Raw genomic sequence first — 26381 nt, 5'->3', positions numbered from 1 at the left:
GACCCTGAGACTAGGGCCAAGGAAAGAACACCCTGACCCTGACTTGACCCCAAGCTCAAGACCAGGACCAAGAAACAGAATCCCACCAATTTCTCAACTCTCCTCAAGATCAGACCACAGAATCCTTCCAATCCATAATCTTTCCCCAAGATCAGGTCACAAAAATTCCACCAATTTCAGGTTACCCTGGAAAGCTCCCCTCCACCCCTATATAAAGCTATTAACCCTATATAAAAGCATTAAACCCTATATAAAGCTTGCTTAGTCAATTCCCTGTTGCTTCGCACCCAAGCAGAGGTAACCACTATCTTGGGTTTTCCCCTCCCCATAAATCTCTTGTGTGAAGTTTGTTGTGCAGGATGACTTTGTGGTATTCCTTGGCTCCTGATGGTCAGGATACCTTTCCCAGTAGAGCTGTAACACTTGTGCTGGGGAAGCCTTCCCCTTGCCTGAGGAGAGCTGTAGCAGAGCTGTAACACATTCCCCAAACATATGCAAGGTATAAGGGCTGTTGAAAAACTGTCTCAGACAGGCTGAGTCACCTAAAGGAGATAAAGAGGCAGAGACCAATGGAGTTGGTGGTCAGGAGGTGGTGGCGGCTCTTAGACCAACGTCCAACTATGCTTGGACAAGATGCTCTCCAACTTGTTAAACTACCTCTATGCTTTATAGTGGAGCAGGGAAGTCTCCAATAACTGACCAGCTCCTTAAGCAACAGAAGTAGTCATTATGCATGTTTAGTTCTCTAAAACATTGTGTCTGTTCCTGACAACAGAAAGAACAAAGGAATCTGATTGGCTGGACTAAAAAGTTTACATTCTGTGTCAGTTGACAATGACGGAACACACAGGGAAAGTCCCTAATCTTTGAATCCTGACCAATGGAAAATTGTAACTATGAGATGGCAATAGCTGTTCACTTTTTTTAATTGATTTTTATTGAGCTATACATTTTTCTCTGCTCCCCTCCCCTCTCCCAAGGTCCCCATGCTCCCAATTTACTCAGGAGATCTTTTCCTACTTTCCATGTAGATTAGAGCCATGAATGCCTCTCTTAGAGTCCTCATTGTTGTCTAAGTTCTCTGGGATTGTGACTTGTGGGCTGATTTTCTTTGCTTTATGTTTAAAACCCACCTTTGAGTGAGTACATGTGATAATTGTCTTTCTGTGTCTGTTCATGGTTTTTATGCTTAGAAACTCTGCTTCTGTTCCTGCCCAGGGCTTCCAGGAGAAACAAGAGTCCTTGTCTTGCAGCCCTGATCAATCAGCGACCACACTTGTGTGGATATTTATTAAAGGCTTTGCTGGTTCATGAGTCCATCTCTCTTTCATGTTTCCTCGTGGTACATAATGGACATGGTGTAACAAGTGATGTCTGTCTTCTTGGACTAGTATCACACAACACCCTGAAGAGTTAACAAAAAAGTGTGTGTATGTGTGTGTGTGTGTGTGTGTGCGTGCGCGCGCACGCACGCGCACACGCACATACACATAGAACCTAAAGAGAGGTCAACTTTGAGTATTTCTCAGGAGCTGGCTACCTTGTTTTGGTTTTGAGAGAGGGTCTGATACTGGTACCTAGGGATCACTTGTAGCCTGGCTGTTCAGTAAGACTCAGGAACACTTATTTCTGCCTCCCCTCATATTGGGTTACAAGCCCACAACTACACCTGGCTTTTCATATGAGTGCCAGGGTAGCGGTCAAACTCTGGTTTTCATAATTATGTGGCAAGCACTTAATTGACTGACTCACCTCTACAGCCTACATAAATTGTGGACGTCTATAGACTTTTTACCTTTATTTTGGGACCTGTGTCATGTCTTCTGTGCAGTCGTCTGGAGCACTGAGTCTGGGTCCTGGCTGCCTATGGCCACATGGCCCTTCAAGCTCATTTCTTCACCTGAAGGACACAGATTTAACCATTCCTCAAGCAACTCCAAGTTCAGGTGAAACATCCCATGAGAAAATGGTTGGTATGAGTCTTGGTCCTGCTCTCAAGATCTCTGGAAAGCCACTGGTCTTGTTAGGATGTCTTAAGGGTTTTACTGCTGTGAAGAGACGTCATGACCACAGCAGCTCTTATAAAGGAAAGCATTTGACTGGCGCTGGCTTACAGTTAAGAGGTTTAGTTCATTATCATCATGACAGGAAGCATGGTGACATGCAGGTAGACACGGTGCTGGAAAGGTAGCTGAGGGTTCTACATCTTGATCTGCAGGCAGCAGGAAGTGAAGGGCTTGAACTTCTGAAATCTCAAAGTCCACCCCCCCCAGAGACACACCTCCTCCAACAAAGCCACACCTTCTCCAACAAGGCCACATCTCCTCATAGTGCCACTCCCTATGGATCTCACAGACTCTAAGACAGGCCAGCTCATCCCTTCTTCAGGAGCACCACAGAACGTGTATTAGGCCTCCTAATCTGACACTTACAGGCCTCAAAACTTGGTCCCATACTATAAAGATAGGAGCTTGAAATAATATATTTGAGTTTGCCACCAGATAGCTTTGATAAGAGCCAGGTGCCAGAAGCAAGCCTCCTGACAGCTCACATACAAGCCTAATTCAGGACAGGTCGTGATATGCTAATGAGCTAACCCCAAGGTGGGGATGGTATGCCAATGAACTGTTAGTCCAAAGCGGCTACCCAGTGAAATGATACAAAAATCAGAAGTTTGGAAATGGTCTCTAGGATCACAATGGCAAGTGACAAGGCTTCTAAAGTTTGTGTTGACACCAAGAGGACTCGAGACTCGGTGGTCCTGGCCTCAGTGCCCACTGATGCTTGGCCCCCTCAAGCCTGCCTGTTAGTGCTGGCCATTGGCTTACGCGCTCCAGGATCTGGATTTTGACTGGTGCCATCCTCTCAGTCTACCACAACTGAAGGACGGGACGGCAGTGGGCAGCGGTCAAGCGTGCACGCTTCGAAAATGTATGCACTGGAGATTCCTCAGTGGAACCCTGCAGCAGCATTTCTGCCCAAACAACTGGTCCCACTTTGGTGAGATGTCTGTTTTTTTTGGGGTTTTGTTTGAGACAGGTTCCCACTGTATAGCTCCAACTGTCCTGGAACTCAATAGGCAGACCAGATTGGCCTTGAACTCCCAGAGATCCACCTGCTTCTGCCTTCCAAGTGCTGGGATTAAAGACTTGTACCACCACTACCCAGCTGAGACATCTGTTTAACTTATATCCTGACATGATATTGTTAGGAATGTTTGTGTGAATAAGACAAGCATATTTGAAAGACAAATTTTATGCGGACATCCTAGCTGCCGAGTGCCTTAAAGTCATAGGCTTATGCTCTCTGAAAAGCCTTAAAAGTGGTCTATTCAGAAAAAAAACAAAAAGAGACTTATTAGGAGACCTGAAAGAGAAATGGACAGTTGAAACAATCTTCTGTTTTAAATATGCCCAGCAACTGGTTGGCCACTCAGGCTGTCAATAGATTAATACACAGATACAAGTTTTGACACTAAAGTATTTTTCTTAAAAAGTTTAAAAAAATTAAGAGTTGTATATTCTCAAATTATTTTTTGGGGGGGTGGTGTGGAGGTTGAGACAGGGTTTTTCTGTGTAGCCCTGGCTGTCCTTGGAACTCTCTCTGCAGAGCAGGCTGGCCTTGAACTCAAGAGACCCACCTGCCTCTGCCTCCTGAGTGCTGGGATTAAAGTTGTGTACCACCACAGCGCAACTTTCACCTTAAAATTCTTATCTACACAAATTTACAATATTTATAAATAGTTTTCAAACAAACTGAATTACATTTACCAAACTATCTTCAGAGACAAAATACTCTCTAAGCTAGCTGACTTGAAAACCAAGTCAAATCTCAGACTTGTACATGACAAAGGATAAAAACATGAGACACAACAGAATGGAACTTTGTCCAAACAATACAATGACAAATTTGGCAAATAACACTTGGATGGCAATACACAGATGAATTCAACACAGTCTGCAGGTCAGTCTGTGTACAGGGCTGTGCAGTACATTCAAGATGGGCAGTGAGCTGCACAGCGCCAATTAGGGACGGAATGCAATATCAAGGGAGAAGGCCTCCTGCCCTCACTCCCCAGATGACTGATAGGTGGCATTACACTGGCTGGAGGTGTGTGTGGGATGCAGATACAATGTACAAACCCATACGAGATGCCCCTGGGCAGGCCTTACATGAGACCACAAATGAGCACACCCTCCACGGAACGGACTAGATGTTGTTAGCTGCCTCTGGCCATCAGTGAACTGAGGCTCCAAGACCTCAACAGTAATTGTATAAACCAGGTTCACCCCAGACAATGGGTCAGATTGTCCAGGCAGCTTGACCTGGGTCCGGAGAGGCCCTAGCACATGCAATGACATCAGGGAATGCCTTCCTTGCGCTGGCAGCACTGGGAGGGTGGCGCTGACCAATCATAAACATAGGAGAGGCGCAATTGCACCTCTTGCTTGCACAGTCGGCCCTCATGAAGCAGCATCTGTTGCTTCTCCAGCATGTCCTCCGGGCTCTGTTTGTGTGTCACCAGGTATTGATTGCTGCAGCCCCGTGATTTGTACTCTGTGTCGAAGCGCGGGTCGTGTTCCCGCTGCACATCCACAGGTGCTAGCCAGGCACCCAGCGATACATCTTCACTGTGCCATGCACGCAGGTATTCCCGGCTGAGGCGCAGGTAATGCACCAGGTCCGAAGAGAGGATGTATCCACCGCCCAGGGCATAAGGCAGGTAGTAGTCGCAGAGCTGCCAGGCAGCTTCTCGCCAGCGACCTCCGGGCTTGACTCGCCCGCGCCCAGAAAAGAAGCCCCAGTAGAGGCGACGGCGGCGTGCAGGCTCACGTGCGCGTAGCTCTGCCAGTAGAGCGTCCAGGCGCGCAAAGGAGTCGTCATCCGCCTTGAGCACGAACTCGAAGTCTACGTGCTCGTCCAGCCAAGTCAACATGGCCAGGACCTTGGCCGTTAGGTTCTCGTAGGCGTCGCGCAGGGAGGGCAGCAGCAGCAGGTCCCCGTGCTGGGCTTGCTCGAGCTCCAGCGTGCGCCGCTCCTCTGCGCCCAGGCCGCTGGTGCCCACAGCAAAGCGCGCCCACACGTCTTTGGGGCCGCCGCGCCTCCCCTGTGCCAGCCACGTGCTGCGCACTGCGCTGCGACGCTCCACCGCGCGGGGCGCACTAGCCACTAACACCGCCAGGAAGGCCTTAGCGCGGGGCTGAGTGGCTCCGGCGGCTGCGGGCGTCTCGCCCTCGGATGCACAGCGCGCCAAATACAACAGCGTGGTGCTGCAAAACGCCAGACCGCTCAGGGCCAGCACCACCCGGTGCCGCCAAGCCCGCCGGAGTACCTTCATGGTGCGGGCGGGAGGTCGCCGAGTGCGCAAGCGCAGAGGCTGGAAGGCGCCTGCGCTACTCGGAGACCCGCAAAGCGGGCTCGTCCTGGTAGCGGTAGGAGGAGCCCCGAGAAACCCGCTGACTGGGTGCCTGGATTCCCAGGATCTAACCGCCGGGGCGGCGTTGAAGGCGAGGCCTGGGTCAAGGATGCGTGGCACGTGACCTCGCGCGCCAGTTGTATTGGTTGGTTCTCAGAGGCTCCTTCCGCCCATGATAAAGATGGCGCCTCCGAGATTCGTTCTAGTGGCTGTGCCCGCTCTCACGGTTCCCGGTTGTCTTACTCGCCCCTTCCCGGAAGAAAGATGGCGGCGGCCTGAGTCTAGGTCCGCGTAAGACTTTGCGGGCGCGCAGTAGCGCTCCCTAGACCCGGCGCTCCAGAAAGCCGGGGGTGAGTGAGGGGTCTCTGAAGCTGCTTTGTGAGGGGCGGGCTTGGAAGGCCACTCATCCACCGTTCGGGTCGCTTTCTGTCTGATCCCGCTTGACCCCGCGGTCGCCCTGTTAAGAGTGCGCCCGCTCTCTTGCCCGGGTGCTTATTCCGGAACTCACGGAGCCGCGGGGGACTGAGGCTCGGACTGTGTTACCGGCTGGCGTTGTGACCTCAACTTTGTTCCAGCATCTCTATCCCGGTTTTGTCTTCGGTAAAATGTGCGCCATGAGTTCTAGCACTACGAGTTGGAAATTGAAGGCCTTCATACCTGGCCCGGCTTTGGTGGTAGTTCTGTTTGGTACTATTGAGTGCAGTTCCTAAATTGACAGAGCTTTTATTTATTTTTATTTGCATCCTTATTTTGTGTTGCTGGAGGAGATCGAAACCAGTACCTTACAAATGCGGGGCAAATACTCTACTAACTGGGCCAAGACACCAGCCCTCTAACAGCCTTTGGATTGTTTTACATTATGTTGTTGTTTTTAGATTGTGATGGCCTTTTTTCTTCTGATTTCTTTTCTTTTTGCTGTTGTTATTGTGAGTTTTGAGACAGGGTCAGATTGGCCGGAACTTATTTACCACATAGCTGAGGCTGCTGGTCATGAACTCTTGATCCTCTTGCCTGTAATCCCAACGTGCAGGAAGTTTGCGCAACACTTTCAAGTCCAGCCTACTTGGCAAGTTCCTAGCCAAGCAAGGCTAAATAGTGAGACCCTGTCTCCAAACAAAAACAAAAGCAAGTAAACAAAAAAAGTGAAATGTCTGATTTCACCAGAGATGTAATGTAAGGATGGCAAAGAAGTACAAATATTACCCCAACTACAGCCTGAAACTGGAAACTCAGGTTTATAGTTACAGCAAAATTTAACTTATAAATTAGACCCAGACAGAGATTAACAGCTAATCATAAAATAGAACAGTTGTGACTTACTTTGATAAATATGTCACTGGACTGTGGTTGATGGCAGGTCAGGAGGTACCTTTGTCACCTCTGAAGGTCTTAGTAGCTTCTCTGTTGACCACATGCTGAGAGCAAGATGAAGCTCCTTGAAATCCTGATTTAGGGATTTCAGATTAGGTGGGGAGGAAGAGAGCAGCTGCCCAATTTGTATAACTATGCAGCAAGCTTTTGCATTAAGATAGATAACCATTGTGGGGTAGTAGTGCAGACTCTTGCCTAGCATGGGCAAGGAAAAAACTGAACCAGTATGAGGAAGTCAGTTGATGGAGTCCTGGTTGTTTTTGGTTGCTTTTTATGTAAGATATATAAGTGACTGTTCCACATAGTTTATCAAAATAGTTAGAATTGAGAACTCTGTTCTTCAAGGAGCAAAGTATAATTAATACCAGGAGGAAGTTGCACTGGTTCTGGTGTTTCTATGGCCAGAAGAGTAGAGACATCAGGAATAGAACCATATCTCAGGGCTCCTTGCCTTGGGTGACATCAGTCTCCTTTAGCTCCTGGCTCTTGGCAGGCTGTACTTCCCAGGGCACGTCTTAATAAGTACTGTTTCAATGGTTTTACTCTATGCTTTGGAGTAGTATTTAGTGTCTCTGAAGACAACATTGATTGAATGTCTTTTAGGTTCTAATAGCTTGGCAGTGTTGGGAAAAAGAAGCTAAGTCTGACAAGGTCCTTTCCAGGGGCAGAACGGGAGACAGCTACTGCACATCAGTGGGACCAGACTGCACCCAGAAGGCCAGCAAATTGGCAGGAAGATAGACTGGGAAGAAGTAAATGTGTTTTCTGTGTTCTGGTCAAATAAGACTTCACGGGCATTTCAGCTTTCTTAGCGTTTCCTAGTGAGCATGAGGGAAGATACATGTTGATGGAGGCACACATGTGGATGTATGTGTGTAGTCTCTGTTGGGTTGGTGTAGGTGTTTGCTGATGACTAGTTTTCAGTTGTTCAGCACACAGTGTGTGCTCCCACTCAACACAAAACACTGAGGTGCAAAGTGGGGGGCGATTAGTGAGAAACAAACACACAGAGGTCAGAAGACTTAACCAAGCTCTGGAGAGTGCGGGACCACAGTCATCTACTAAACATTGTAATAGTAACCAGGGAGGGAGGAGGTCAGTTTTGCTTTGTTGTGTTGTTGGCAGGCTGTACTGTTGGTATGTTGAGGTGGCGTACTGGATAGATCAGCATCTGGAAGTGGTGACAACTTTGAGTTGGGACTTCAGCCTGGCCATGTGCCTTCTTCTGTTGCTGAATATTTGTTTAATTATGTAAAGATGTGTTGCTGTTTTACCTTGCCTGCCTAAGGCACTTGATTGGTCTAATAAGAAACTGAATGGCCAATAGCAAGGGAGGAAGTATAGGTGGAACTTCCAGGCAGGGAGATGAATTAGGAGGAGGCATTTAGGATGGAGGAGAAAGAGAGAGAGAAAACAGGGAGATGCCAGGGGCCAGCTAGACAGACACAGAGGAAGCAGCGAAGTGGGACCTACAGAATGAAAGAAAGGTAAAAAGCCCTGAGCCAACATGTAGATGAATAGAAACAAGTTAAACTAAGTTAAAAAGGGCTAGTGGGAGAAGCCTAAACTAAGGCTGAGCATTCTTAATTGATAATAAGTCTCTGTGTCTTTATTTGTGAGTTGGTTGGTGGCCCAAAGAACATTCCTGTCACATTCCTCCAGTTTCTTTTTAAAAAGTAAAAATACCACCTGTTGCCTTTCTTTTTTCCTTTTTCCCTGTTCATCTTTTTCTGTGGTGCTGGGGATCAATCCCCAGGACTTATCACTGAGCTACCAGTACCAGCTCCATATGCATGGATTTTGTTTGGTTTTTTTGAGGCAGAATCTTTTTGTTTATCCATAGCTAGCTCAGAGCTTACACTCTAGGCCAGACTGGCCTTGAACTCATAAAGTTCTGCCTGTGACTACCTCCTGTGTTCTGGGATTGAAGGTGAATGCCATCATATCCTGCTTGAATTTGTGGTTGATCCTGATTATTAAATCATGTTATAAAATAAATATGCTCTCTGTAGCCCTGGCTGTCCTGAAACTTGATCTGTAAACCAGGCCGACCTCAAACTCATAGAGAGAGCCACCAGGTGCTGGGATGTGTCATTACTACCTGGCCTGGTTTGTCTTTGTAGACTGTCAGGTTGAGCCTGCCCTCAGCTTTCAGCTTTCTTGGCAGTGCTAGTAACCCAGAACTTTCGTAGGATCCCAGGCTCTAGTTTGATCTGTGGTTTCCCTTTCTTCCTTACTGCTACTTCTGGTTCACATCTTGCAGGAGTCCCATGGTCTGACTGGTGGCAATGACGTCCAGGCAGAGTTCCCTCTGTGGTCTGGCTGCTCATGGCCTCTGGGTCTTGGGCCTTGTCCTCCTGATGGATGCAGCTGCTAGACCAGCCAACCACTCATCTACCCGGGAGAGAGCGACCAACAGGGAGGAAAATGAGATCTTACCCCCAGACCATTTGAATGGGGTGAAACTGGAGATGGATGGACACCTGAACAAGGACTTCCACCAGGAAGTTTTCCTGGGGAAGGACATGGATGGGTTTGATGAAGACTCAGAGCCAAGAAGAAGCCGGAGGAAGCTGATGGTCATCTTTTCTAAGTAGGTGTTTCACGTGTCCCCTGTGTGTGTCAAAGGATGCCGCATTTGAGATGATAATCCATGTGTCATAAGCTGTTCCTCTAGCATAATGGTTCTCAGCCACCCCTTTGGGGATCTAATGACCCTTTCACAGGGGTTGCCTAAGACCATTGGAAAGCACAAATAATGATATTATGATTCATAACAGTAACAAATTACAATTATGAAGTAACAAAAAATAATTTCATGGTTGGTACTCAACACAACATGAGGAACTGTGTTGAAAGGTCACAGAATTAGGAAAGTTGAGAACCACTGCTCTGTCTAGCACCTTGTACTTTGATGGACTTGTAGGGCCAACACTGGTGTTAGGTCCTCATGGCCAGAAAGACCTCAGGATAGGTAAACCTCTACCCCCACCCCACCTCTCAGGGATTCTGTGCCTGATGCTTCCAACTATATGTTATCAATTGAAAAACATAGTCAGGCCAAGTAGAAAGTGGAGTGGTCCCAACAGGTTATAATAATTCAAGGTAGAGTAGGGATGGCCCTGGGCTGTCAGGAAAAATCTCTGACGAATCAATAATAGTTCAAGAACTGATGAGAGGAGAAGGACACAGGCTCTTGTGCCTTTCCTCCCTTCCTGCCTCCCACTCTCCTCCCTTTCTTTTTTTCTGAGATGAGATCTCACTGTGTATAGCCCTGGCTAGCCTTGGACTCAAGTGATTCACTTGTTTCTGTGTGCTTGCTTGCTTGCTTTGTGTGTGTGTGTGTTTTGAGACAGGAACTTTCTATTACGTAGTCCTGACTATCCTGGAGCTCACTATCCAGGCTGGCCTCTGCCTCCCAAATCCTGGGATTAAAGATATGCACCACACCATCACATCCGGCTTTATCTCTGCTTTCTCAGTGCTAGGATAAAGGTTTCTGTAACCGTGTCTGCCTTTTACCCCTTCCTTTTCTTACTGAGTTTTGCATTTACTTATTTTTTGAAGCTGGAGGACAATTTTTATTAGAGTCTAAAAGAAAAATAATCCAGGGAAGGCAAGCTGTAAATCTCAGCAGTTGACTGAAGACAAACATGCAAGAGAGAAGGAAAAATGCCGTGCTGTTTGAGTTACTGGCAAGGAGGTCCACCAGGTGGTAACCAAGTTGTATCTTTCCGGGTCAGGGTTCAGATGACCAGACTGAACTTCATAGTAGTTTAGCTCATAAGTGTAAACAGAGACCGGGCTTTCATTTCCCAGCTACCCAGACCCGAATAATCGCACAAAAGCTATATTAATTACAACACTGATTGATCAATGGCTCAGGCATATTCCTTGAATTAACCCATTTCTATTAATCTGTGTATTGCCACCAGGCTGTGGCTTACCAGTAAGATTTTAACGTCTTTCTCCTTTGGCAACTACATGGCGTCTCTCTGAATCTGCCTTCTTTCCTCTTCCATCTCTGCTTGGGTTTCCTGTCCTGCTACATTCTGTCCTGCTATAGGCCAAAGCAGCTTCTTACTAACTAATGGTAATGAAATATATTCACAACATACAGGGTGGAATCCCACATCACATAAGGACTGTTCATATTTATTTATTTATTTACTTACTTATTTGCTCTGTGTGTGTGTGTGTGTGTGTGTGTGTGTGTGTGTGTGTGTGTGTGAGAGATGAGAGAGAGAGAATCATAAAACTCAGACTGTCAATTGTCAGGCATGGTAGCAAGTGCCTTTTCTCAAAGAGACTGAGCCATTTCACTGGCCCTGACACAGACTCTTCCTGACATTTCCTCTACTAAATATATTTAGGGATTCCTACAATCTCTCCCCAAGTCCCAAGGTCTCTCTCACCAAGACCTTGGTTCTATCCTTGGACAAAATAATCAGTTTTCCCAAAGGGCTTTGCTATGCGTTGGTTGCATGTGAAGGTGTTTATGTAAAGTATGAAGACTGTGCTATGATAGAAGGGTTATAAGCTTGATTGGTAGTGCCTTTAATTCCAGCACTTGGGGTGCAGGGGCAAGTGGCTCTCTGTGAGTTCGAGGCCAGCGTGCTCTACAGAGGGAGTTCCAGGACAGCTAGGGCTACACAGAAAAGCCCTGCCCTGACAAACCAAAATAAACAAACAAATAGGTTGTTAATAAATTAATGTATAGTTATTAATGAATGATTAAGTGAAGGGTTATGATTCTGCCCATTGTACCTCAAGTGGGAGAGAGTTTGTTCCCGATGATGGTTTATTCTGTCCTCAGGTAGCAGCTCCTGACTTAATTGCTCCCCCACAATCTTTCTGACGGCCCCTGGTCCTCTTTGGTGGCCCCTAGTGAGCTCCAGCCTCTGGGTTTTCTATGACACTTCCAAATGAGAGGAGTCGCTCTTTGTGACAGGTTCACAGCCCTGTGGAATTCCTGGAACTAGGAGCATTTGCCTTGTTGTTGAAGGCCCTAGCACCTGGTCTGATGCTCACCATTACCTGCTCCTAGGGTAGATGTGAACACCGACCGGAGGATCAGCGCTAAGGAGATGCAGCACTGGATTATGGAGAAAACAGCGGAGCACTTCCAGGAGGCTGTGAAGGAAAACAAACTACACTTTAGGGCTGTGGACCCCGATGGTGACGGTACAGTGGGCCAAGTAGCAGAGCTAGGGGAAGTGGGTGGAGTCAGCCAGGATACCCCAGCCTTATGGGAAGGACCTGAAGATGTCCCCAGGCCAACCGACAGAAGAGTAGGAATGCTCAAGGCATGAGTTAGTTTCTGACAGTAGCTGTGTGCTTGTTGAAACCAAAGGGCACAGCAGGTACCATACGGACCTAAGTGGTTTCTTTTTTTTTTTTTAAATATTTATTTATTTAGTTAGTTATTATGTATACAATATTCAATATTCTGTCTGTGTGCATGCCTGCAGACCAGAAGAGGGTACCAGACCCCATTACAGATGGTTGTGAGCCACCATGTGATTGCTGGGAATTGAACTCAGGACCTTTGGAAGAGCAGGCAATGCTCTTAACCTCTGAGCCATCTCTCCAGCCCCCTAAGTGGTTTCTTTGTGAAATTCTGATGTGTGGGGGTGGGCGCACGCATACGTGCGTATGTCTGTGAAGGCTGAAATTAGCATTGGGTGTTTTGAGTCCAGAGCTCACTGATTCCATTAGCCTAACTAGCCAGCTTATGCCAGGGATTCCCTGTCTCTGCCTCTCTGTGCTGGGCTTATAGATGGACCTCCACATCCACCCAGCTTTTCCATAGATACTAGGATTCAGATTCTGGTCCTCATGCTTACACAGGAAATGCTTTATTCCCCAGCCGTCTCCTTAGCTGTGACCCAAGTATTTTAATTTAAAAGTAATGATGGATCCTAGTTTATAGTCTCAGTGCTCAGGAAACTGAAACAGGAATCTAAGAGTTCAGGGCCAGCCTGGGACTACTTCTACTCGATAAGTCAAAAAATCAGTAGCTTTTAAAAGTTTGGGATGAGGGAGGAGGAGAGGGAGGGGGGGAGTGGGAGGGCGTTGGGAGGAGGGGCGAAAATGGAAACTTTTTATAATTTAATAAAATTACTAAAAAAAAAAAAAAAAAGTTTGGGATGCCTCCCTGGTTCTCATACCATGTGCTGCCAGCCAGTATCTACAGGGTACCGACCAAAAGCTGAGAGCTGGATACTGGTTGCTCTGTCCCTGAATGCCACCCTGGCAAGATATCTGGAGCTGCATATATCTTCAGCCTCCTAGTACTAGGCAGTCAGCACAGAGGAGTTTGTACCCTCTGCCTTCTGGCTGCCTGTGGCCAAAGGATTTTTAGCAGATGTCCTAAAATAACTTTTTTCATGACCAACTTTCTTTGCTAAGTATCTTGACAGGGGTGATCTCTTTTTAGGCCGTGTGTCCTGGGATGAATATAAAGTGAAGTTTTTGGCAAGCAAAGGCCACAATGAGAAGGAAATTGCTGAGGCCATCAGGAACCATGAGGAGCTCAAAGTGGATGAGGAGAGTAAGTGCTGGGTACCAGCCAGCTGGATCCTGGGTCACTGTTCTGGCATAGGGCGGACTGGCTAAGAGTGGGGGGCTGACTCTACCTTGGCTTGAAACTTGGGGTTTGGTGTTTTAAAGTAGAGGCAGGGAGGACCTGAATCCAGTAAGAAAGACTTTAGTAGAGGGTGCAGCCTTTGTCAAGGCCTTAAGACACCAGAGCTGGGCAGCGACAGCCACAACATTGAGCAGTGCCCTGGGACCTCAAGAGTGACATCACTTCCAGACAGAGATGTGGACAGTCCGGTTTGGAGGTAATGTCAGACGTGCTGGTCTTGGGGACATGGAGCAGGACTCGGGAAGCTGGGGCGGTTGTCAGGAAGGGAAGTCTGGATGGCTGGTTTGTAAAGCATAACTAAAGAACCATACTTGTTACTGCCTCCAGTACTGGACGTTTTCCCCTTCACCTCATTTCCTGGCCATATCTGGTGATTCGTTTACAACCCTTATCCAGCTCTGTGGAGGGTAAGGACTTGTGTCCTGTTCCTCCCAATGTTGCCACTCCTGGGCTGGTCACTATAGTTCTTGGCAGATGTACACACTGTACACCGTGCTCTTCCTCCTCAGTCCGTTTGTGCAGCCATCTCAATAGTGGCCATGGTCTACAGAGCAGCTCCTCATGCCTTTTCTATCAGCACAGACACTGGAAACCTTTACTGCTGTGATCACATGATCACCCACACTGACTACCATGATGGACAGTATTTCAGTTCTGTCCTTTTTTTCTCTCTATTTCTTTCCTCTTCCTTTTTTTTTTTTTTAAAAAAAAAGTTGTTGTTTTGCTTATTTGTTTTTTGTTTTCCAAGACAAGGTTTTTTTTGTGTAGCCCTGGCTGTCCAGGAACTTGAACTGTAGAAAAGGCTGACCTCAAACTCAGAGATCTGCCTGTTTCTGCCCAGTGTTTTTGTTTTTGTTTTCTTGGCAAGATCTCACACTGTAGGTGAGAGCCTTGCACTTAAAGCAGTTTTCCTGCCTTAGCTTCCGCCAGTACTAGCATTGCATTGTTGGTGAGAGGAATTCTACATGGCTAAGTTTTAAACCTTCAATGATTTTCTTCTTCCCTCCCAAAGAGATTATCTGATTTTCCTCTCCTTTATTCTGTTTTATGTTTCCATTACTTGTCCTTCATTTCATGCTGACAGCTGGAGGTTCCTGAAGGTCCTTGTCCTTCTCTTGTCGTGAGGCTAGTGTATGCCTGTCTTCAGAGCTACAGGACGTTTGGTGCCCTCACAGCTGTCCCCTCTGTGACTTCTTTGGAATGTAGTCTGACTCTGGCCACTTTGTGTCTATCCTGAGTAAGACATGTCACCACTCCCAGAGACTGCCCTCATGACTTAGTTGGAGGTGTTTAGATCTTACACTATCAAAGATCTCCATGCCTGAGGTCCCTACTCAGCCACATCTGACCTTCTTGAGCCTGTGTATTAGCTGCGTTTCTGTTGTGCTAAAACACTACCAAAGGCAACTTAGAAAGACTTTATTTGGGTTTATGGTTCCAGAGGGTTAGAGTCCATACTGGCAGCAGATAGGAAGTATGGCAGCAGGAGCAGGAAGCCGAGAACTCACATCTTGATCTACAAGTATAAAATAGAGTGAACTGGAAGTAGGCCAGACTGAATATTCAAAAGCCCACTCCCAGTGAACCTTCTCAAACAGTGCCATCAACTGAGGATTGTATATTCAGATCCTAGACTATGCTGGGGGGGGGGAGGTATGGACACACTTCTCATTAAAACCATTACCTTGTATATACTTCCCGGCCCCATAGTCTCATGACCATACCATAAGATTGTGAGGTTCTGATAAAGAGACAGAAACCAAGACTTCTTCGGGAAAGCAGCTTTAATGTGCATGCATAAGCTCAGACAAACTATGTTCATAAAAAACCCATCAAGTACAGGAAAACAGCTTTTTTTTTTAAACATTTTTGTTTCTTTATCTTTCATGAATGGTAACTTACAATTCCGTTGGTTATTTAAAAATCTTAATGTGGCAAGAACTGGAGAGTTGGCTCAGTGCTTAAGAAGATCTGTTGCTTTTGTAGAGGATCTGAGTTCAATTCCCCACACCCACATGATGGCTCACAACCACCTGTAACTTTGGTTGCAAAGGAATCTTGATACCCGGGGTATCAGGCACGTATGTGGTACACACACATACATACAGGCAAAACATTCATACTCATAAAATCTAAAACAGTTAAAAAAAAAAAACAGCTGCCAGGCAGTGGTTGCACCTGCCTTTGTCCCAACACTTGTAAGTCCAGAAGCAAGTGGATTGCTGAGTTCCAGGACAGTCAGGGCTATACAGAGAAACCCTGTTTCGAAAACCAAAAACAACAACAACAAAAATAAAAAATTCAGAGTGGGATTCTTTTTTTTCTTTTTAAGATTTTTTTTTATTATGTATACAATATTCTGTCTGCATTTATGCCTGCAGGCCATAAGAAGGCACCAGATCTCATATTTTTGGTTGTGAGCCTAGCCTTTAACGGCTTAGCCATCTCCAGCCCGGCACCAGATCTCATTACAGATGGTTGTGAACCACCATGTGCTTGCTAGGAATTGAACTCAGGACCTCTGGAAGAACAACCAGTGGTCTTTATTTCCGAGCCGTCTCTCCAGCCCTCAAAGTGGAATTCTAAGAAATCTAAAGATGTCATGGATGTGGAGGGGGTGAGGGATACTTGGAGGATGTTGCAGTGTTTCACATAAGCATTTTGGCAAAGACTAAACCACAGTACACCTTTCTATATATCTTTCAAGGTCTCTAGGAAGGCTTACTAAGCAAGGAGGGCCTCTAAAGCTATAGCTGGCCTCGAACTCAGAGAAATCCACCTTCTTCTGCCTCCCTAGGATTAAAAGTGTGCACTACTGTGCCCAGTTCCCCATTGTTAGATTTTGAGGCAGGGTAAAGGGACAGAAGGCAGAAAAGAGTCAGGGTCTGACCTTCAGTGGATGATATATGTTTATTAATACAACAGGCAGCCTTTCTCGTGTAGGAAATCGAGGGGTCTGCCAAAGGAAAAAGCTGGCTGTAATCCTTTATACAATGGGATGAGGGTGTTGGAGACTATGGGTCTGCACTCCTTCCTGAAATTATTTACCCAATGAGACAGACGGTCTCGGGAGATAGGCTGTCCCAGCACACATTCTCTTCTGGGCTGACTGAACAGGATCAGCTGAAATATCACAGGAATCCTGTTTTTTACAAGCAGGGTGCTCTTATCACCCATAGGGAACTTCATAAAAGTCCAAAGTCTCTTCTGAGACATAAGGCAATCTGTTGATTGTAATGCCTTGTAAAATAGAAAAAGCAAATTATATACTTCCAACATTTAATGGTACAGAATATACATTACTATTCCAAAAGTCAGGAGGGGTGGGGCATAGTAAAAAATACTGAACCAAAGTAAAACTGAAATCCTGTAGGGCAGATACCAAATCCTATAGCTCCATGTCCAATATCAAAGAGATTAGATAGTACTGTTCCTCCTGCTTTCCTGCCTGCAGCATACATGTCTCTCTTGGGTTGGTGTAACTGCCTGTATATAACTCTCCTTGGCAGATACCCCACAGTTCTGGCATTATCAACATCTTGGGGTGTCTACTACAACCCAGGTTTTATATTTCACTCAGTGGCCTCTCGGCCTTCATGCAAGGACCTGCCTGACCTCAGCAACTTTCTGAGATTATAGAGGAAGAATCATCACTCTTAGACTCTTATGTTGCTAAAGTACCACGTGGTTAACACTACAAAGTTCAGCTGCCAGCCTGGAATGGTTCCCCCTTGAACCGCGTTAGTAATAGTTTTCATTTTCTCTTTCTAGGAGCAGAAGGTTCCTTAGGCCTTTTCCCTTTATAAGTTGAAAGCTTCGCTGAGTGGGGTTTTTCCAGTAAGGACACCGTTCCCTTTGTTCCGGTGCAGATTAGGCCTCTCTTTAATGACACTAGTCTCTTTAACTAATTACAAGCTCTTCCAGTATATATTTGGCTGTGACATTAAGTTTCTTAGTTCTTTATTTTTTTCTTTTTCAAACTACATTTTATATTTCTTCCCCACTTGTTCTTTTTCATTGTAGACTTGTATAAGCATTAGTAACTACACCACAGATTCAGTATTTCACTGTCTTAAAATCTCCACCAAGCTGGGCAATGGTGGCACACATCTTGAATCACAGCCCTTGGGAGACAGGCAGGAAGATCTCTGTGAGTTTGAAGCCAGCCTGGTCTACAAAGTGATTTCCAGGACAGCCAGAGCTGTTACACAAAGAAATCCTGTCTCAAAAAAATAAATAAATAAAACAAATAAAAAACTCTATGAAAACTAATCTAATTAGTCCATTACTTTTTTTTTTTAATGTATGAGAGTTTTGCCTGCATATATGTATATGTACCTTGTACATTCTTGGTGCTCAAGAAAGCTAGCAGAGGATATCAGATCCCTTGAAGTGGAGTTCCAGGCAGTTGTGAGTTGCCATATTGTAAATGGAGCTTTCCTGTCCTGACTGCCTAGTCCCAAATAACTGACTCAGAAATTGAATATATGAATATAAATACTTGGCTCAGGCTTTTCACAAACTAGCTCTTACATTTAAATTATCCCATTTCTGTTTACCTGTGCATTGCCACATGGCTTATCTTGCTTCCCTGGCAGCTGACTGGTGTCTCTCTGACTCTGCCCTTCTTTTCCCCAGCATTTTCAGTTTGGCTTTCCTGCGGCCTAGCCTACATATTCACAGCATACAGCAGGATTATCCCATAGAACTTCCCCCGTTTTGTCCAATTAAAAAGGAAGGTTTTAACTTTAGCACAGTAAGGTTATATACAATAAAAATAGTTATTAAGAATTATAGTTACAATATCTAGTTCATTTGTATTTGGCAAAATTACAGAAAATATTTCATTATCTTATCTTGGCGAGTCTAAAGTTTTATATCTTATTGACCTTTGATTATAACTAAAAAATTATAACTATGACTATCTAGTCTTTAACTCCATTAAAGACCTCAAAAGGGGCTGGGCATGGTGGCATGCACCTTAAATACCAGCATTTGGGAGACAAGGGCGAGTTCAAGGCCAACCTGATTGGTGCTGCCAGGAGCAAACATGTCTCACTGTCGTGAAAAGTCCAAGTTATTAAAACACTTTAAATGCCATAATCTGTAGGTCTTTGGAGTGTTTGACGTTTACCTATCTATCTGAAATATCTTTGTATACCTAGAAAACCTAACTGACTCTGTCTGACAACTATAGATGACTATTAATCTGTGTTTCTTAATTATATAGTATTGTTTTTTTGAGACAGGGTTTCTCTGTAGTTTTGGAGCCTATCCTGGAACTACCTCTTGTAGACCAGGTTGGCCTCGAACTCACAGAGATCCGCCTGCCTCTGCCTTCTGAGTGCTGGGATTAAAGATGCGCGCCACCACTACCCAGCTATATTACATTTTTAAATGAAGTGTGTAAACACAGTATCTTAAGCAAGAGTAGAAATATATACAGTATAACAAAATTAACTTTAAATTTGTATCAATAAACCAAAATCTATACCAATGTAAAATATTTTGAGATTAACAGTTGTTTTTTTTTAAAGTAGATTCAATCATCTACCCTTTTCCTCATTGTTTTCACATCATACATATCATATCCCCGTTTCTTCTTTTAGAAGAGATTTTGAATTTAATTTTTTTTTATTTAGTCTTTTCTTGACTGTGATTTACCAGGAGCTCTGAGTTCCAGCCTCAGCAGTCTTTCAAGGTTCAGAATAGGACTTCTCTGACAAGTGAAGACTGGCTTGGGAACCGGATCTGGGGAGAATGAGCTGATGACTTAGGCACGCTTTTCCTAAAGGTTTTTATTCCTTAGGGGAGATGAGCATAATGGCAAAGCTTAGGACAAGGGCAGGGCATCGGACGTAAGGGATAAGGGCAAAGCTTAGGATAAGGGCAGGGCATCGGACATAAGGGTAAGGGATAAGGGCAAAGCATAGGATAAGGGGTAAAGCTAAGGGTAGAAAAGGGTAAAAAGGAGTGATCTCCACGAAGCTTCCAGTTTATATAGGCATACAGACAAGTTAACAATTCTGTAGGCAGTAACAATAGTATCAAGCATGCATTTTCACAGTCATAAGAAACTGGTGGGTATGACAAGGAGTTCTGTACATCTCAGTGGGGGCATGGCTGTGAGGTTCCCCTCTTCCTGGGGACACAGCCTTGGCAGCCATACTAACATGTGGGCTTGATTTGCATTGGCATCTAACTGGTTCAGTTAGGAATCTCTTCTGGGGACCCTGCTTTGACTCCAGCAGGGTACCCAGGTGAGAATTTTTTCCTGTATAAACAGTTAATTTCCTGGGTTATGATCCCGTGTTGGTTGAAGCCAGGGTGAAGGGTAATACAGAATATTAGTAGCCTGTTAAGTCAGAGCAGAAGACCATAGATTACACCTTCCTGAGTCTGCTGTTAGAGCAGATGTATTGCCTCCTGTCTGAGGCTCCTTTCTTGTCAGTGACCACTGTCAATAAAGACGGTTTGTGGGGGGAAATCTACACATTTTTATGTAGATTTTGGCCATGAGAACAAGGGTCTGTCTGAATCCTTTTTCACACCACGGCTTCATGGTGTGGGGGGAGGTGTCTGGTTGTCCTACAGGAAAAGTCAGGTTTATACACTGATACACTGCTGGGATACTATAGAAGGGAGAAATGCCATGGTTTCACAAGATTTTACAGACCTGACAGTGACTTATCCAAAGGACAGCTGCCCCCACAGCTCTGCAAAATGGATTCTCCAGATGGAGTTGCACGTATACACTTACTGTAGATCGCCAAATAAATCTGTCAGCTGTACATTTGCTTTATAATACTTGTGGGCTCACCACAATGACCAATACCAGTTTGTACACAAACCCCCTTAAATGAAAACAAACATTTATAACCAATATTTTGGAAGGGTGGGCATAGTTTTCCAGACTTCTTGTTAATTGAGGGCACTGGTAATCTTTGGGGACCCTGAGAAAATAAGGGTGATTGTTCGGTCCTGACTGGAGTGTTGTGTGAGGATGGAGCATCTCAGTCAGCAACCTTGAAGCTGTTCTGGATGCTGGATCATCTGGGCCGTTTTTATTGCTGTCTGGTCCACTTGTTCTAAAAATACATGAACTTTTAAAGGTGACATACATATCTGTATTAATGTACATATAGACTGTGTATTGTACACAAATTAGCCAAAGATGATTTTTTGTTGGTTTTATTTATTTATTTATTTGTTTGTTTGTTATATGTTGAACAGGTAAAATATACATCACGTGTCTTGTAGTTGCTCTAGGTTTATTTCTCCATGTCTGTAGTCAGGATTTCAGGGGGTCTTCCTCAATCAAACTTAATTTTTCTTTCTTTTTTTTTTTTCAAATTTGATTTTTCTTAACCTAGAGTGAATTCATAGCTTCTCATTTCCTATGGAAATAAAAGCATAACCTCTCCCCCAAAGAAACACATCTTTTGACTTAAATTTTGAACTCAAGGTAATTTTAAAATATGTAGAATGGGTTAATATAGCAGTTTTCATAATCCAAGGTCTCTTAGCAGCCAAATTTTTTAATGACAGCATAATAACATGCGTAATTCAGACTCTTTGTTTTCCATATTTGTGTGGCTTGTTATATCTTTTGTTACTTCATTTTTTAAGGACCTCTCTACCCTTTTTCTTTTCTCTCCCAAGCCTGCATATATTTTTAAATGCACTGTAACTCCTTTAGAAGTTCTTTCTGTCTGAATCTGTCCTTACTGTGTATCTGTAACCTTTTATGTCTGTGAGAACAAAACCCCACATCCGTCATGCAGTGAGCTGGCACTCGCAGCTCAGGTCTAAAGACAGCAGCTAAGAAACGCATTTCTCTACTGCGGCCTGCGTGAAAGATTGCGGCATCTCCTATGCCACTTTGCTCATGGAGGTTGGTGGCCAGCTCCATCTCGAGGGCAGTTGTCTGGAGATGTGTCTCTGTAATGTGGCCAGCCTGAGAGACTAGGAAGTTCAGTGTGGCTGTTTCTATTCATTTAGAAACTTTTTAAAGCTTTCTCAGGTCTTACGTAGATTCACACCCCACATTGGACACCATATATAAACAGAGTTTTCTCCGTCCTGATTGGCCAGTCCCAAATAACCGACTCAGGGGCTGATATATGAATATAAATGCTCAACTCATAGCTTAAGCTTTTACTAACCAGCTTTTCCATTTAAGTTAACCCATTTCTATTAATCTGTGTATGCCGGGTGGCTAGTGACAGCTGGCATCTCTCTGACTCCTCTCTTCTTTCCCCCAGCATTTTCAGTGTGACTTTTCTGCGTAGCCTTATCCTGCCTTGCTATAGGCCAATCAGCTTTTTTTATTAACCAATGAGAAATACATATTCAAAGCATACAGAAGGTTTACCCCATAGTACCATATGGATGCAGGGAATTGAACCTGGGTCCTCTGCAAAGGTAATCCATGCTCTTAATCACTGGACAATCTTTTCAGCTTTTATTTTATTACTTTTAAATTTAGCTTTAGGTAAATTCTCAGGACAGTAGCATAAGGCAACCAGATTATTTGCCAAAATATTACCAGAATGCCCTCTAGCCCAGTTGTTAACATTGTTTCCCTCTGAAACCTCTTGAGCTAGGCCTCTACAGACAGCATTGCTCCTAGCACTACCGTCTTCCAGGTTCCTACTGTCATGGCCCTGTAAGCTCTGCTTACAGCATTCACACACTTTTTGAGTCCAAAATTCCCTGGTCTTCTCGTTCTTCAAAACCAGCAGGTCAGATTCTTTACAGCAACCCCCTTCTGTATTAGTCTTTTCTGTTGCTGTGATGAGTACCATGACCAAAGCAACTTATCAAAAGGACTTTATTTGGGCTTATGGTTCCAGAGGGTTAGAGTCCAGAATGGTGGCAGGAGCAAGAAGCCAAAAGCTTACATCTTGAACTGCAAGCATAAAGTAGAGCACATGAATTGGAAGTGAGAGACTTTCAGCACTCAAAGCCTGCCCCTAGGAATGTACTTTCTCCAACAAGGCCTCACTTCCTAAGCCTCTCCAGATAGCATTACTGGGGATCGTGTATTCAAGTACCCTAGACGGTAAGGGACATTTATCATTAAAACAGTTAAAGCCTGTGTATTCACATCCTGTCCTCAACCCACTGAAGGGCCTTTGATTGGGATGATCTGAGCACTTGATAGTATCCTAGAGGAGAGGCCTACGCTTTATAATCTCCTTTGTATAATGCTAGTAGGTCTCCCTTGGTGCGTGGTGGGAGTCTTGGTAGAGAAGTCTGCCTTCCACCACTTTTTTGTCTTTATTTTTACTTTTTGAGATAATTGTTCAAATGAGCTGCCTGCTTCAGCCTCCCAAGCAGCTGGGACTAGAGGGTTGTGTCAGTGTATCCCATTCCCCATCATTTTTTAAGTGAGTCCTGTTAGTCAGGTTAGATTAACACAGGAAATACCATGCATTTGGCCATTTGGCCTGTCTGTGGTAATGAGGCACTTAATGGTTCATGGAGGGGCTGCTACAGATAAGATGTGGCCAGTCAGACTCAGGCCATGAAGGCAGGCAACAATTCTTAGGGTTCCTGGAGCTGAGCAACTTGGAAGCCTAGGCAATGGTGCACAGTCACTGACCGTGTTGAGTTCCAGATGGAGGAAGATGGATTTCTGCCCTGGGAACGTGGGAGACATTGGAGGATGTGTAGCAATCATTTCTAGAGTTCATGGGAAGCTTTGCTCACTGCTGCAGTCATTTCTAGAAACTGGGCTTTTTGCATTCTATACGCTCCGAATGATAATACACATGAAAAACGTACAGAGGAACAAAAATGACACCTTTGTTCCTATAGACGTCAATAAGGGTGAGTCAGCCTCAGTCTTGGTGAAATTTCCGTTTCTGATGAGGAATAAACAGCTTGGAGCGTGCAAGAAAGGCTGGTTGGGCAGTGTCCGGGGGTCCTGTTAGTTTCCTCCCAAGGACTAGGTTCTTCTGGGTGGTGGGCTAGTACCCTTAGTCTTGAGCCTAGAAAATGACGGCCGTCTTAAGCTCAAGTAAAACCTGTGGGTGCTTGCGTTAGTGTCCAGCATGCTTAAGTATTCACTAATCTGCCTCTCGCAGCACAGGAAGTCCTTGAGAACCTCAAAGGCCGCTGGTACCAGGCAGACAATCCACCTGCAGACCTGCTGCTGACTGAGGATGAATTCCTTTCATTCCTTCACCCTGAGCACAGCCGGGGCATGCTCAAGTTCATGGTCAAGGAGATTGTTCGGGACTTGGGTAAGGCCCTCCCCATTATGACACTGTTCTGGGCCTGAGGGTGACCAGTGGGCTGGGAGCACTACCATGCTGAAAGGGACACCACGCCTCAGGGTAGGTGGGCTTATCCTGTTTGGTTTCTGAGGAGGTTCTTCAGTGGTGCTCAGTGAGTTTTAGGTAAAGCCCAAGCTGAACGACCTCTTCCCACCCTTTGTCTATAGACCAGGATGGAGACAAGCAGCTGTCTCTGCCTGAGTTCATCTCCTTGCCTGTGGGCACTGTTGAAAACCAGCAAGGCCAAGACATTGATGACAATTGGGTGAAAGACAGGAAGAAAGAGTTTGAGGAACTGATTGATTCCAACCATGATGGGATTGTGACCATGGAGGAGCTGGAGGTGAGCAAGGGTGCCTATGAACGTTGGTGTGGGTTTGGGGGCTGTGGGTTAATCCTATTGTAAGATCCCAAAGAAAAGGGGGCTTGCCGACCTGATGACCAGAGACAATGGGCATCAGCATTAGTACTCGGATTCAAGAGATAGGAAAGTCTTGTGAAACCTGTAGACTATGGGCTATTAGCCTTTAGAAATCAACTCCCTACTTGGTGGAAGGCATCTGGAAATTTGTTTTGGTGCTCAGAATGAAATCCAGGGCCTTTAAACATACTAAATAATTGTTCCATCACAGAGCTACATCCTCAACCCTGTGTTAGGGACTCTCAAGGCCCCTTTTGTATGGGACCAGAATAGGAAGCACATACTAGCCCCACTTCTGAAGTGACCTCTGGGCACAGGGCCTCCCTGTTGATAGGGTGTCAGGTATAGGCCGCTGACTTGTGTCTGGATCTCACAGAACTACATGGACCCCATGAATGAATACAATGCCCTCAATGAAGCCAAACAGATGATCGCCATTGCTGATGAGAACCAGAACCACCACCTGGAACCTGAGGAGATCCTCAAGTATAGCGAGTTCTTCACTGGCAGCAAGCTGATGGACTATGCCCGCAATGTGCATGAGGAGTTCTGAGCATGCCCCTCAGCCGGAGCCAGGCCGCCAGTCTCCTGTCTGACCCTTCCTACACCTCGAGGGGCCTGTGGTCTAGTGAGACCTGTGGTTGACTGGGTCCCAGGGTGGGTCTGAAATGCTACCTACTCTGTATCTGGGGGCTGCCATGCCCCCTAAAAGTGCTGTCCCAGAACCTCCTTTCTTCTGCTGTGTCCATATGCTCTGGCTCAGCTTCTGCCACAGCATGGCCCAGACTTATTAAAGATATGCTTACTAGGCTATGTGTCCTCTCCAGCATGTGTCTGAGGCAGCGGCCCTTCTGTCCCAATCATGGACTGAGCTGCATTGGCTTGCTAAATCTCTCTCAATTGCTATATTCTACTTCTGAGAATTGCTTGGAGTGGTTGGTTCAGTTGAGGGTGCCTCACACGTCAGGTCCAAGAGCTTTGGGCTGGGCCCCTCCGTGGGCTCACCACACTGGGGGAATAAATGCAACTCTTGCAATTTCCTTGGAAACTGAAAGACTGACATAAAGTAGATCACATTTCTCTGGAATTAATCAGCCCTGCAGTTCTGCAGGTGCTACCTCCTTGGTAGGGTCTGGTAGGTCATTGGTGCAGGGTCTTCCTCAAACTCCTCAGAACCTTGCAGGATCCTATTCCTCCACCCCCACCCCCCGTGAGAAAGTACAGATATTTGTCATCACAAGAATCATTCCTTTAAAATAGAATTACCTTCTCATCTCTTCTTCTTTTCTTGCATTCTTGTTTATTTTTCAAGACAGAGTTTCTGGAATCTGTAGTCCTGGCTTTTCTGGAATCCAGAGATCCACCTGCCTCTACTTCCCAAATGCTGGAATTAAAGGCATGTGCCACCAGTGCCCAGCAACACATTGTCATTTAGATGAAAAAAAAGAAAACATTGTGGCTATGTAGTTTACACTAGACACTTTTGAGGTGGACACTGGTTAAATGGGTGTCTAGCTTTCAATAGACATGGATTCTCCTCATGGTAGAAGTGAAAACAGGACCTGAAGGCAAGACATGAAAGAGAGTGATGGAATTTCATGCATGGGAAAGGTTATGTGGGATCAAGTTGGGCCTTGAGGGTGGGATCAGCAACGGAGTCTGAGCTGGTCAAAGTTCCAGGGCCAGTGTCTTTGAAGATCTGTTTTGGTGCTCAAGGCCATTGTCTTGGTATTAAACGGGCCAAACAGGCTTGTCAGGACAGATGATAGCTCATCACAGTCCTAGGCCTGCTCTAGATGACCTGTATGACAGGAACCTACTTCTGTGTGGTATGTAAACAAAGACTGCTTATTCGCTTCCCGGCCACCCAGACCCAAGTAATCACACGGAAACTTTATTGATTACAACACTGTTTGATCTATTAGCTCAGGCTTCTTATTAACTAACTCTTACATCTTAAATTAACCCATTTCTATTAATCTGTGTATTGCCACGAGGCTGTGGCTTACCAGAAAGTTTCTGACAGCTGCGTCTTCATGGTGTCTCCTTGACTCCACCTACTCTCTCCCTGTATCTTTGTTTGGTTTTCCTGCCTGGTTCTATTCTGCACAGCCTTTTTATTAACCAATGGTAGTAAAACATTCGTAGCATACAGAGGGGAATCCCACACCAGTGGTGCATCAGGGGTGGCGGGGTGGTGGTGGTGGAGGTGGAGCATGGCCCGTCATAGTCACTGGAGTG

General features: G+C 45.4%; 2 protein-coding genes across 3 annotated transcripts; one reads left to right on the top strand and one right to left on the bottom strand.

Moving 5' to 3' along the window:
• Positions 1-3466: 3466 nt before the first annotated feature.
• On the bottom strand, positions 3467-5492 carry B3galt6 (beta-1,3-galactosyltransferase 6). The gene has a single exon (XM_048417484.3). The coding sequence runs from the start codon at positions 5336-5338 to the stop codon at positions 4361-4363; it is 978 nt and encodes a 325-aa protein (XP_048273441.1). The 5' UTR covers positions 5339-5492; the 3' UTR covers positions 3467-4360.
• Positions 5493-5608: 116 nt separating this feature from the next.
• Positions 5609-24953, top strand: Sdf4 (stromal cell derived factor 4). 2 transcript variants are annotated; one of them, XM_048417458.3, is made up of 7 exons: positions 5609-5766; positions 9051-9380; positions 11835-11971; positions 13227-13340; positions 23528-23686; positions 23887-24062; positions 24517-24953. In XM_048417458.3, the coding sequence occupies exons 2-7, from the start codon at positions 9076-9078 to the stop codon at positions 24691-24693; spliced, it is 1068 nt and encodes a 355-aa protein (XP_048273415.1). In that variant the 5' UTR covers positions 5609-5766; positions 9051-9075; the 3' UTR covers positions 24694-24953. The 2 variants fall into 2 exon arrangements, with proteins under 2 accessions (XP_048273415.1, XP_048273423.1); XM_048417466.3 differs by lacking the exon at positions 5609-5766 and adding an exon at positions 5839-6016.
• The last annotated feature ends 1428 nt before the right edge of the window (positions 24954-26381 follow it).

The sequence above is a fragment of the Myodes glareolus genome, chromosome 6 (assembly GCF_982192425.1).
Source record: "Myodes glareolus chromosome 6, mMyoGla1.1, whole genome shotgun sequence".
Taxonomy (NCBI): Eukaryota; Metazoa; Chordata; class Mammalia; order Rodentia; family Cricetidae; genus Myodes; species Myodes glareolus.
Note: the sequence above shows the minus strand (reverse complement) of the source record. Positions and strands in the feature narration are given on the sequence as shown.